Here is a 12,016-nt window from a genome sequence, read left to right on the forward strand (position 1 = left end):
CTCTAAAGTGTGAACAATAATAAACTGGCCCTTTGTTTAAAAAGTTTGGAGACTCCTGATCTAAAAGATAGTAATGCACTTCCTGTGCCTAGGCACCCTTGTTCTGTATCCTCATAGCTGTATATCTGCAGTGTGAGATCCAAGTCACTGCTGCCTCTGACTGGAGATTTTGTGATGTCACCACAATGCTAATCTTGTTCTCCTTGCTGGAGTGGAAGCTGTACCTGGGGACCTATGGTGCAAGGCTCTCCCTGCTTCTTTCATTCTGTGTGTGCTTTCTCCATCTCTCCTGCTTTATCTGACTTTTATTCTCACTAGACCTGGAGTGAGATTTGGTGATGTCACTACTGTGCTGCTCTCTGTTCTCCTTGCTGAAGCGGAAGCTGTACCAGAGGACCTGCAGTGCAAGGCTCTCCCTGCTTCACCTGCATTCTGTGTCTGTGCTTTCTCCTACTTCCCTACTGTTTGCTTGATTATTCCTGCATCAGTTTGCACTTCATCCAACATCAAAGGGGGCAGCTCACAAAAACCTGTCACTACCAAGATGGAAGCCTCCCCAAAAAGGAATGGTGCAGAACAAGCCATGATAAGTCATTAATGGAGAAACGATCAGCTGAAAGGACACCACAGGCAATATTAGTAACTACAGTTGTTTCCATTTTTAATTTTGCCTGTGGAATATGCTGCAGACACACACTGGAGACTTTCAGCTGCCACCGAGTGAGACTTGGCTTCTGATGAGTCTCTGCACTTGTAGAGTAAAGGCCTGGTTCACACTACTGCGACTCTGCAAGCTGTGTTTTGCATGGGCGTGGCAGAAGGAACCGCCCACTGGCCCGCAGAGGGAACCGCCCACCGAAGTATGAAACAAGTCTAAGGGGCTACATCCAAGATGTACCAGCTCTCCATTTACTAACCGCTATATAGGATTCAAAATGGGGGGGGGGGGGGCTCGGATAGACTGGAGTTGGGGACCACCACTTTGTAGAGGAGCTCTGATATGCAGTGCAGCCTCGCATATACGGTATCTGTAAATATGGGTAACAAAAAACATATTGCCACAAACTGTTGATACAGTTTAAACTTTTTGTGCAAAAGAGGTGGTAAGTGTGCTGGAGAATGGTTCGGTGAACGGCACTGCCCATGTGCACTTTTGTTTTGCTAGGTATACATTGATCCGAGTGGCTTCCTTTTTGCAATACTGATTAGACACCATTGCCTTTTCTGAGCAAAGCTTGTACAGATCAGGATCCCTTTCAAAAAGGGATCAAGGCAGCATGCGCTCCGCCCAGCACTGCAATGGAGGTCCTTAGACGGACGTACCTGTTTGGAGATGGCTGTGGAGTCTCTCTCCTTTGACTGTATTGGAATGTTGCAGTCATCCAGAAAGTAAAGAGCTTCCTCCAGTTCTGACAGGAGTCTCTGATAAAGACCACTTTTGTCATGATAGGAGCCACAGTCCAAAACAATCTCACAGGGCTGAGAGGCGTACCTGGAATACAAAAAGAGGGGAGATTGGGAGACACTGCATGCTGGTAATAAGAAAAGATAAAAAGACCGACAGACATTCTACCCCACCCCACCCCAAGATTCAACAATACTTCTTACCACTTCGGGGTGAAAAGTCAGCATTAAAGCCAAAACTCCTGGGGATCACCACCTCAATACCGGGCCCTTTCACCCCCTTTATGTCCAGGCCAATTTTCATGCTACACTGTGCTCATATAACATTCTAATCAGTTTGACAAAAATAAAAGCTTTTTTTTGGTGGTATTTAAGCACTTTTTTTTTTTTTTTAAGAAATGAAAAACGACCAAAAATGTTGTTTGTCAGCAAATTTTGCAAAGTAGTAACTTTTCTTCTTCACTGATTGGTGCCGATCAGTGTAAACGTCTCCTATCACAGGAAAGCCGGTTATCGGCTTACTATGCCTCAGACGGTGACAGCACCGAGGAAAGGAAATGCCGATAACCGGCATTTGTTTACATGTGATCAGCTGTGATTGGACACAACCCCCGCGCTTCCTCTATTTCTAAGCTCCCCCAATTACAGACCCTACCCCTCCTCCCCAGTCACCCCTTCTGTCCAGTATTGCCCTTCCTCATCATTAAAGAGGAAGTGAACTTCCATACCTGACTTTTACCTATAGGTAAACATGCGGCGTTTAGGAGATGTTAACGGCGGCTCCTGCGCAGTGACGTCATCGCGGCTCCGGACAGTCACAGAGCGGGAGCCGACAAAAACTTGGAAGCAAGACAGTTGAAGATGGAAGCAGCTGCAGTGCTGGAACAGCTTCGTTTTAAGGCAAGTTTCACATAATGTGCTAGTTTTCAATGCATACTAGCACATTATGACTTTACCTTGCAAAAAAAAAAAAAAAAAAAAACCACCACAAAAAAAAAAAAAAAAGGAAAGAAGGCTTTAACTGCTTGCTGACCAGCCGCCGCAGTTATACTGCAGCAGAATGGCTCGACTGCACAAATCGCCGTACCGGCACGGCAGTCCCTTTAAAGCCTTTTTTGCAGGAGCACCCACGGCCGGAACAGATACGCGTGGCTGGCAGCCGTGATGTCCGCCAGCCACCCAATGTAAACAGACACATCCCTGTTCTGACAGGGAAGTAGAGAGATCTGCTGTTCCTAGTGATCGGGAACAGTGATCTCTCTCTACTCCCAGTCAGTCCCCTCCCCCCATACAGTTAGAAACACCTCCCAGGGAACAGTTAACCCCCCTTGATCACCCCCTAGTGTTAACCCCTTCCCTGCCAGTGATATTTATACTGTAATCAGTGGTTATTTTTAGCTCTGATCGTGTCAATGGCCCCAAAGTGTCAAAAGTGTCCGATCTGTCGGCCGCAATGTTGCAGTCCTGCTAAAAATTGCAGCTCACCATTGTTAGAAAAAAAAAAAAAAAATAATATGTAGAAGAATACATATTGACATTAACTGATAAGACACTTTTTTTAAAAAAATTTTAGGGGATATTATAGCAAAAAAAAATAATTTTTTTTTTTTTTAAATTGGCGGTTTTTAGCGCAAAAAATGCAGAGGTGATCAAATACCACCAAAAGAAATCTCTATTTGTGGGGAAAAAAAAAAGTTGTGTGTTTGGGTACAACATCACAAGACCGTGTAATTGTCAGTTAAAGCGACACAGTGCCGTATCATAAAAAATGGCCTGGTCATTAAGGGGGGGGTAAACCTTCCGGAGCTGAAGTGGTTAATCTAGAGAAAATAAACCTGAGTAGGTACATCCCCCCCCCCCCCCCCCCTCTTCACAGGTGAAGCAAGTTAGATAAATTGCCATTTACTATACCGACAGGACGGACACAAAAGAAAAAAAAAAAAAAAAGCCAAACGTTTGTTAACTTTAGTTTTTCTAGCTGTGTTATTTGTACATTGCATTCTGATCTCCATATGCCTGCTAAAAGAGAAAGAAAGAAAGAAAGAAAGAAAGAAAGAAAGAAAGAAAGAAAGAAAGAAAGAAAGAAAGAAAGAAAGAAAGAAAGAAAGAAAGAAAGAAAGAAAGAAAGAAAGAAAGAAAGAAAGAAAGAAAGAAAGAAAAAAAGCAGAAAGAAAAGAGGAAAAAGAAGCAGAAAGAAAGAAAGAAAGAAAGAAAGAAAGAAAGAAAGAGAGGGGGGTACTGTAACGTCATTTTATTTTTAGGAGACATCAGGTTCGGCTCAGGCAGGCTGAACTGGGAGCAAATTTTTAAACCATTAACCAATTCTGAAAAGCTCCTATTTGAAAATGTTTTGACCCGAAAGGCAGCCTGGCAACCAGAAAGCCTCCCCTGTGTGAATTCCCAGTATTATAAAGCTGGGGATGAAGTCATGGGATCTGCGTCCTGTTTACCTGTCTAACACCACCAGATCGGTCGCAGTCTCTGCATTACTCTTCAGAATTTCCTCCAGTCTCTGGATCTTCTCCTCCAGGTCAGAAGGGTCACATTTCCCGTTCAGGATAGAAGCGGTCAGCCCCAGGATCCGCGGACACGTCTGGCAACTCTCACAGATCTGTGCGTGACAAAGAGTGCGGAGGGGACATATGAATGAACTTATTACTGAGAGACCCCGAGGTGTGATCTTCTATATACAGACCTCTGCACAGCGCGGGGCGCGGCGTTCCCGGGGATGACATGCAAATCGGGGGAAATGACGCAACCGCATGTCATCACCGGGGGCAGAGGTTTCATTTATAGGTCAGGAGATGGAATGACAATGTAGATTTGTAGTCCATCACACTGAACTATGTCAATGAGGAACTTGCTTGACAGGAAAGCCAAGCTAATGTAAAAAACAAAGTAGACTGACAGCACCAGTTAAAACTAAACTCCAGGCAGATCGCTAAATGCACAGATGACAGAAATGCAAACATGGGAATAGCAAATGAAGCGCCACATCACTGCTAAGATGTCCAGACACAACTTTGTTCCATTAAAAGGGGTACAATTCCACAAAAAAAAAAAAAAAGCAGCCAACGCGTTTCATCAGGGCTTGACTGGCAATAACATGAACAAGTCAGAAGTGAACTGCACCAACAATGGTATTTTCCGGTGTGATATACAAGCACAGGCCTTTTTCAGTAGCACTGATGAGGGTGAAACATGTTGCTACTTTTTTTGGATTGTACCCCTGACTTTTAATGGAATAAAGTTGTATCTGGACCTTTTAGCGGTGGTGCGGTACTTCAATTTCAATTCTCGTTACATTACACTATAAGCCAGGGGTCTCAAACTGGCGGCCCTCCAGTCCCATCATGCCTCTGCCTATGGGAGTCCTGCTTGTAACTGTCAGCCTTGAAATGCCTCATGGGAATTGTAGTTCTGCAATAGATGGGAGGGCCACCAGATTGAGACCCGTGCTGTAAGCCAAGAAGACTGGAGATCCTCTGGGGTGTAGAAGCCGCCTACCCAGGAACCAGATCATTTACCCCACAAGTCTCCAAACTTTCTAAGCAAAAGGACCAGTTTACTGTCCTTCAGACTTTAGGAGGGCCGGATTGTGACCAGTGGGGAGTAGAAAATGGAAATCGTGCCCCATCTGTGGCGCCAGTAAGGGGGGGGGGAGCGTGCCCCATCTGTGGCGCCAGTAAGGGGGGGGGGGAAGCGTGCCCCATCTGTGGCGCCAGTAAGGGGGGGGGGAAGCGTGCCCCATCTGTGGCGCCAGTAAGGGGGGGGGGGGAATCGTGCCCCATCTATGGCGCCAGTGGGGGGGGGGGGGGGAATCGTGCCCCATCTATGGCGCCAGTGGGGGGGGGAATCGTGCCCCATCTATGGCGCCAGTGGGGGGGGAAATCGTGCCCCATCTATGGCGCCAGTGGGGGGGGGGGGGGAATCGTGCCCCATCTATGGCGCCAGTGGGGGGGGGGGGAATCGTGCCCCATCTATGGCGCCAGTGGGGGGGGGGAATCGTGCCCCATCTATGGCGCCAGTGGGGGGGGGGAATCGTGCCCCATCTATGGCGCCAGTGGGGGGGGGGAATCGTGCCCCATCTATGGCGCCAGTGGGGGGGGGGGGGGGAATCGTGCCCCATCTATGGCGCCAGTGGGGGGGGGGGGGGGGAATCGTGCCCCATCTATGGCGCCAGTGGGGGGGGGGGAATCGTGCCCCATCTATGGCGCCAGTGGGGGGGGGGGGAATCGTGCCCCATCTATGGCGCCAGTGGGGGGGGGGGGGGGAATCGTGCCCCATCTATGGCGCCAGTGGGGGGGGGGAATCGTGCCCCATCTATGGCGCCAGTGGGGGGGGGGGATCGTGCCCCATCTATGGCGCCAGTGGGGGGGGGGGGGGATCGTGCCCCATCTATGGCGCCAGTGGGGGGGGGGGAAATTGTGCCCCATCTATGGCGCCAGTGGGGGGGGGGGGGATCGTGCCCCATCTATGGCGCCAGTGGGGGGGGGGGGGGATCGTGCCCCATCTATGGCGCCAGTAGGGGGGGGGGATCGTGCCCCATCTATGGCGCCAGTAGGGGGGGGGGATCGTGCCCCATCTATGGCGCCAGTAGGGGGGGGGGATCGTGCCCCATCTATGGCGCCAGTAGGGGGGGGGGATCGTGCCCCATCTATGGCGCCAGTGGGAGGAATTGTACCTCATTATAGGGGTCAGTGGGAAGAATAGTGCCCCATCATTGGGGCAGTGGAAGGAATAGTGCCCCATCATTGGGGCAGTGGAAGGAATAGTGCCCCATCATTGGGGCAGTGGAAGGAATAGTGCCCCATCATTGGGGTCAGTGGGAGGAATAGTGCCCCATCATTGGGGCAGTGGAAGGAATAGTGCCCCATCATTGGGGCAGTGGAAGGAATAGTGCCCCATCATTGGGGTCAGTGGGAGGAATAGTGCCCCATCATTGGGGTCAGTGGGAGGAATAGTGCCCCATCATTGGGGTCAGTGGGAGGAATAGTGCCCCATCATTGGGGTCAGTGGGAGGAATAGTGCCCCATCATTGGGGTCAGTGGGAGGAATAGTGTTCTAAGAGACAGATAAAGGCAAGCAAAGGGCCAGAGTTTGGAGACCACTGATTTTCACCAACATCCATACCTTACTAATAAGACAACCCTTCGGGTCCAGCACTATCTTTCCACTTTCCTCAGGAACACATACTGTACATGCCGGCCATTGTACCTGCCAAAAGGATTTGTATTTCTGCCCATCCAGTCCTGAAATTGTTTCACAGCTCTGACACACAGCACAGCCCTGTCAGGCAGGAAAGAACTGATTTTTCTGAATTCCAGCCTCAAAAATCGCTTTAAATCTAAATCTTTCCGGGAACAAATTGAACATTTCTAGATGTTCCCTACAAGATAACAAAACCTTCCCATTTGGAGGTCCACTTTAAGCCCCCGCTCCTCCTACCTTCATGATTTCCCGATACGGGTGATCCTGGATGGCGAGATGGCATTCGTCAAACACCAGCAAATTAATGTTGGATAATGACAGATTTTCGCTCTTGAGAACGTTCAGGAAGATGTGGCAGGTCATGATGAGGATCTGAAAACACACAAGAATATAATGTAGAAGATTGCGGCGGAGACCTGCAGGAACGTCTGGTTTGAATTCCGCTGGTTAAACCTCATATGTTTCCAATGTTTCCTCTGTAAACCAGCTGACAATTCCCATCAAGCCCCCAACCCGTCTGACACACTCCAAATTGCCGTTGTGCTGCGAGTTCCTGGAGAATGAAGTTTGACAAGAGACCCGGCGAGGAGGTAAAAACAAGAGGGTTCGAGTTACCGAGACTTTTATGAGATGCGTTTCTTAAACCGTCGTCTATTATCCGCAAACTAAGCTTCATACGAGAACCAAAATTTCTAAAACAAACTCTAAAAAAAAAATAAAATAAGGATATATTGAGTTTGCAATGCCAATATGTTCTAGGAGTTTAGAGGATGGATTACGGAATACGAGGATTTAATCCCATTGCTGCCGTGACACCTAATTGTAGATGAGAGGAGGCCGGCCGATCGTTCCATCTGCTCCGATGAATGCCCACATTTCATGGGAGTAGAATAACCCTCCGTGACCCTCCTATGGTGGCTTCAATCTCAGTACATTAGAGAGACGCCTTCACCCAGGGCACATTACAGAGGATATTAAAGGAGAACTCAAAGCTGGGAGCAGGCTGGAAAACGCAGGATCAACCGCGCAAAGACCAAATTTACCAATGGGCACCGCGAATCTTTAACCACTTCAACACTGGGCACCTTCGCCACCCTTCCTGCCCAGGACAATGTTCAGCTTTTTGAATGGCAATTGCACGGTCGTGCGACACTGTACCCAAAACTTAATTTTTATAATTTTCTTCCCACAAATAGCTTTCTTTTGGAAGAAGAAAGAAGAGAAGAGAAGAAAGAAGTAGAAGAAAGAAGAAAGAAGAAAGAAAGAAGTAGAAGAAAGAAGAAAGAAAGTAGAAGAAAGAAGAAAGAAAGAAGTAGAAGAAAGAAAGAAGTAGAAGAAAGAAGAAAGAAAGAAGTAGAAGAAAGAAGAAAGAAAGTAGAAGAAAGAAGAAAGAAAGAAGTAGAAGAAAGAAAGAAGTAGAAGAAAGAAGAAAGAAAGAAGTAGAAGAAAGAAGAAAGAAGTAGAAGAAAGAAGAAAGAAAGAAGTAGAAGAAAGAAAGAAGTAGAAGAAAGAAAGAAGTAGAAGAAAGAAAGAAGTAGAAGAAAGAAGTAGAAGAAAGAAAGAAGTAGAAGAAAGAAAGAAGTAGAAGAAAGAAAGAAGTAGAAGAAAGAAAGAAGTAGAAGAAAGAAAGAAGTAGAAGAAAGAAAGAAGTAGAAGAAAGAAAGAAGTAGAAGAAAGAAAGAAGTAGAAGAAAGAAGTAGAAGAAAGAAGAAAGAAGAAGAGGAAGAAGAAAGAAGTTCTTAGTTTGTCCTAAAATTTGGTTTTCCCCTTCACTGATAAGGTGGCACTGATATGTAAAATGGATGGGCACCGACAGGCGGCTGTCATGGGCACCACTGATGAGGTACTGAAAGGTGTTACTGTTGGCCACTGATTAGCACTGTAATGGGCACTGGCAGACTTTATTATTGGGGCACTGCCTGGCACATCTGATGGGGCTGTGCTAATCAACATGTTGATCAGCACAGCCCCGCCCCCCTCTCTCTGACAGGGAGGGCCGCCAATCGCTCTCCCCATCACCGCGAACCGAGGAATGCCATTTACCTGCACTTCGTGGTTCACGCGATGATCAGCTGATCACGTGGTAAGAATCCTCTGACAGAGGCTCCTCATCACGATCGGTGATCGCCGGCATGTTATCCTGCTGGATGTCATATGACGCCCAGTCACTATAACAGAACCACTTCCCGGCCGTCAATCTTCTATAGACCGGGCGGGAAGTGGTAATATGACAGATGGGTGGGACATTCGTCGTTCCAGGTGGAAGTCATACAACGCCCTCCCCGGAACACATTTCAGTGCCATGACTGATCAGTGTACCAGCAAGCTGCCGATCCCATGTAAATCGGTATAAACAATCACATCAGAACATGCCAATCACTGTGTACTATTGTGTTGAGCTCTGGGATTGGTCAGAGTGATCGCATGGTACAGACAGGGCCAATCACAGCGGCTCACATGACAATTGTAAACACTGGACAGGTTTCCTTTCATTGTGCACTATTGTGGTTAAAGCGGAGTTCCACCCAAAAATGAAACTTGCGCTTGTTGTACTCCTTCCCCCCTCTGGTGCCACATTTGGCACCTTGTGGGGGAGGGGGGGGGACAGGATACCTGTCTTTCACAGCTACCCTGCCCCCACTTCCCGGAGCCTCAGCCGCGGGTCGCTGGGGCTCCCTCCTCCTCTCTCTTCCTTCCCCGGCCGGAGTGAGGAGTGGAGCCTCACGTATGTGCAGTAGGGTTCCTGGCGTGAAGCCGCAAGGATACACTGCCGGGTTCAATTACTCGCAATGGGAGGCGGCAGCACCTGACAGCTGATTGGAAAAATCACTGGACTCCAGGACATACTGCGGCAGGTCGGCACGTTCCCGCGAGCCGTCATAGCTGTAAGTCGGCTCCTTTAAGCGGGATAGCAGGCGCCCGCTGCAATGCGGGGGTGCGATGCTCGTGGCCGATGGTCGCGATAACCGCCGGCCATGAGCGATCGCGGGCACGAGAGGCAGAACAGGGACGTGTGTGTGTGTGTGTGTGTGTGTGTAAACACACAAATCCCTGTTCTGTGAGGAGAGACAGACTGAGTTCCTAATAGCTAGGAATCACGATCTGTCACTTCTTCTAGTCCGACCCCTCCCCCTACAGTTAGAACATAGCTGGAATTCTTTAACCGCTGGCCAACCAGCCACCGCAGTTTTACTGTGGCAGAATGGCACAGCTGGGTGAAGCGATGTTACCTTACGTCGCTTCACCTTTTGGCCACTAGGGTCGCGCGCCCGCAGCGTGTGCCAGGAGCCGACGTGAGTGCCCAGCGGGCGCGATGACCACCAGCCTCCTGCGATCACTCGTCACAGAGCCGGGAAACACACAGATCCGGTTCTCTCAGGGGAGTAGAGACAGATCATGTATTCATACTATGAATAAAACACAGATCTCTCTCTCTCCTCCAAGACAGTCCCATCCCCCCTACAGTTAGAACACACAGTCAGGGAACACAGTTAACCCCTTGATCGCCCCCTAGTGTTAACCCCTTCCCTGCCAGTGACATTTATACAGTAATCAGTGCATTTTTATAACACTAATCATGGTACAATTGTCAATCGTGCAAAAAAAAAAAATTTCGCAATTTTTTTTACCAATAATATGTAGAAGAATACACATCGGCCTAAACTGAGGAAAAAATTTGCTTTTTTTTTAAAAAAAATATTTTTTATAGCAAAAAGTACAAAATATTGTTTTTTTTTTATCAAAACTGTCGCTTTTTTTGTTTATAGCACAAAAAATAAAAACAGCAGAGGTGATCAAATACCACCAAAAGAAAGCTCTATTTGTGGGGAAAAAAATGGTAGTCAATTTTGTTTGGGCACAGCGTCGCACGACCACGCAATTGTCAGTTAAAGCGACGCAGTGCCGAATTGCAAAAAAAATGCTCTGGTCATCGAGTAGCCAAATCTTCCGGGGCTGAAGTGGTTAAATCTTCTGTCCTTGTTGTTGTTTTAACTTTGGATAGTAAAACATTTTTTTTTTCTGCCAGTAAATCCCTTATACAGCCCACTTCCTGTTTGGTAAAAATCCTAGTTATGACATCATGCACAGCTCTTGGTCTAACTCTCCTGAGAATTTGCCAGGAAGGGGGGGGGGGGGGGGGGGTGGTCATAAGAGGGCCAATGAGAGCTGCAGAGCTGGTGGTGTGCCTATGTGCAAATCCAGGAAGTGAACAGGCAGCAGCTTCAGCTGCCCACAGTTAAAATGGCTGCAGCCAGACTCAGTGGAGGGAGATTTCTGCAGCATATTTGGTAAGTACAGAATCGCAGTATATATAAAATAATATGCAAAGCGGTTGGAAGGAAACTTCAGAATGGCAAATATGTCTTTATTAGAAATTATGCGAGCAGACTGCAGTTCCTCTTTCATGCCATTTATTGGGTACTATTGTGTTGATCTCGGATTGGTCACAGTGATCACATGGTACAGACAGGGCCAATCACAGCCCATCTGTACCATGTGATTGGTAAAAAAAATAAAAAAAAATAAAAAATGAACAATAATAATATCGGCGTATAACACGCAGGCACTGTTTACCCTCTATTTTCAGGGAGGAAAAAAATCGCTTTATATGCCGATAAATACGGTATTTTTTTTATATACTGTCACCAGTCCGTGTCCCTGATCACCGTCACACCATTGAATGACGACGCTGTACTGCACTGAAAAGGCGCAGTCTGTAAGTAGTTAATACTGATTTAAACCTGACGTGCATTACACTAACAGAACGTTTTATCATACTAGACCCGCTTTCACTTGTTCTCTCAGCCCCCTGAAATGACTTCTATACACAGGACCACCATAAGAAGGGTCACCTGATGATCCAGAAACTCCTGGTTCCATCTCTCCTTTGTCCATCTCTCCACCACCTCCAGAACAGAATATTCCCCGACCTTCAGATCGGAGTGAGTGCGCACCGCAGAAACCTGCTGGACAACTTGCTTTGCTGGAAATAAAAACAGAACTTATAAGTATCAGTATTCATAAAGAAGACTAAAAGACAACAGAAAACATAGAAGAAGGTTAATATTAATTGGGAAAAAAAAGGGTAGAGGGAATTAGTGGGACTTTATATGAGGTATAGGGGTGCCGTTCAGGTCCCCCCCTCCATCCCGGTTAAATGAAGAATAATAAGAAAATAAAAAAAGTTAGCGGGACTTTATATATAGACACTCGGGAGCGGGAATAAAATTAATAATTTTTAATGGAATCAAATGATTATAGAGTTTCTGTATTCGAATAATTCAATGCATGATGCTATATATAAAATCATTCGTACAACTATTACAATTCATTGAAACCAGAAAAGATATACATACATACATGTTCCAACAAGGAATCAATACATAATACATAATGTAAA

At 47.0% G+C, this 12,016-nt stretch overlaps 1 protein-coding gene across 1 annotated transcript in view; it reads right to left on the reverse strand.

Moving 5' to 3' along the window:
* The window catches only part of DICER1 (dicer 1, ribonuclease III), a gene marked incomplete at its 5' end in the record, with an annotated part of 61,708 nt that extends 50,109 nt beyond the window's left edge, over nt 1-11,599 (reverse strand). The window contains 4 exon segments of the mRNA XM_073609731.1: nt 1,324-1,492; nt 3,855-4,015; nt 6,853-6,987; nt 11,469-11,599. Coding sequence (XP_073465832.1) covers nt 1,324-1,492; nt 3,855-4,015; nt 6,853-6,987; nt 11,469-11,599 — 596 coding nt within the window.
* Between the last annotated feature and the right edge of the window lie 417 nt (nt 11,600-12,016).

The sequence above is a fragment of the Aquarana catesbeiana genome, linkage group LG13 (genome assembly GCF_042186555.1).
Source record: "Aquarana catesbeiana isolate 2022-GZ linkage group LG13, ASM4218655v1, whole genome shotgun sequence".
Classification (NCBI taxonomy): Eukaryota; Metazoa; Chordata; class Amphibia; order Anura; family Ranidae; genus Aquarana; species Aquarana catesbeiana.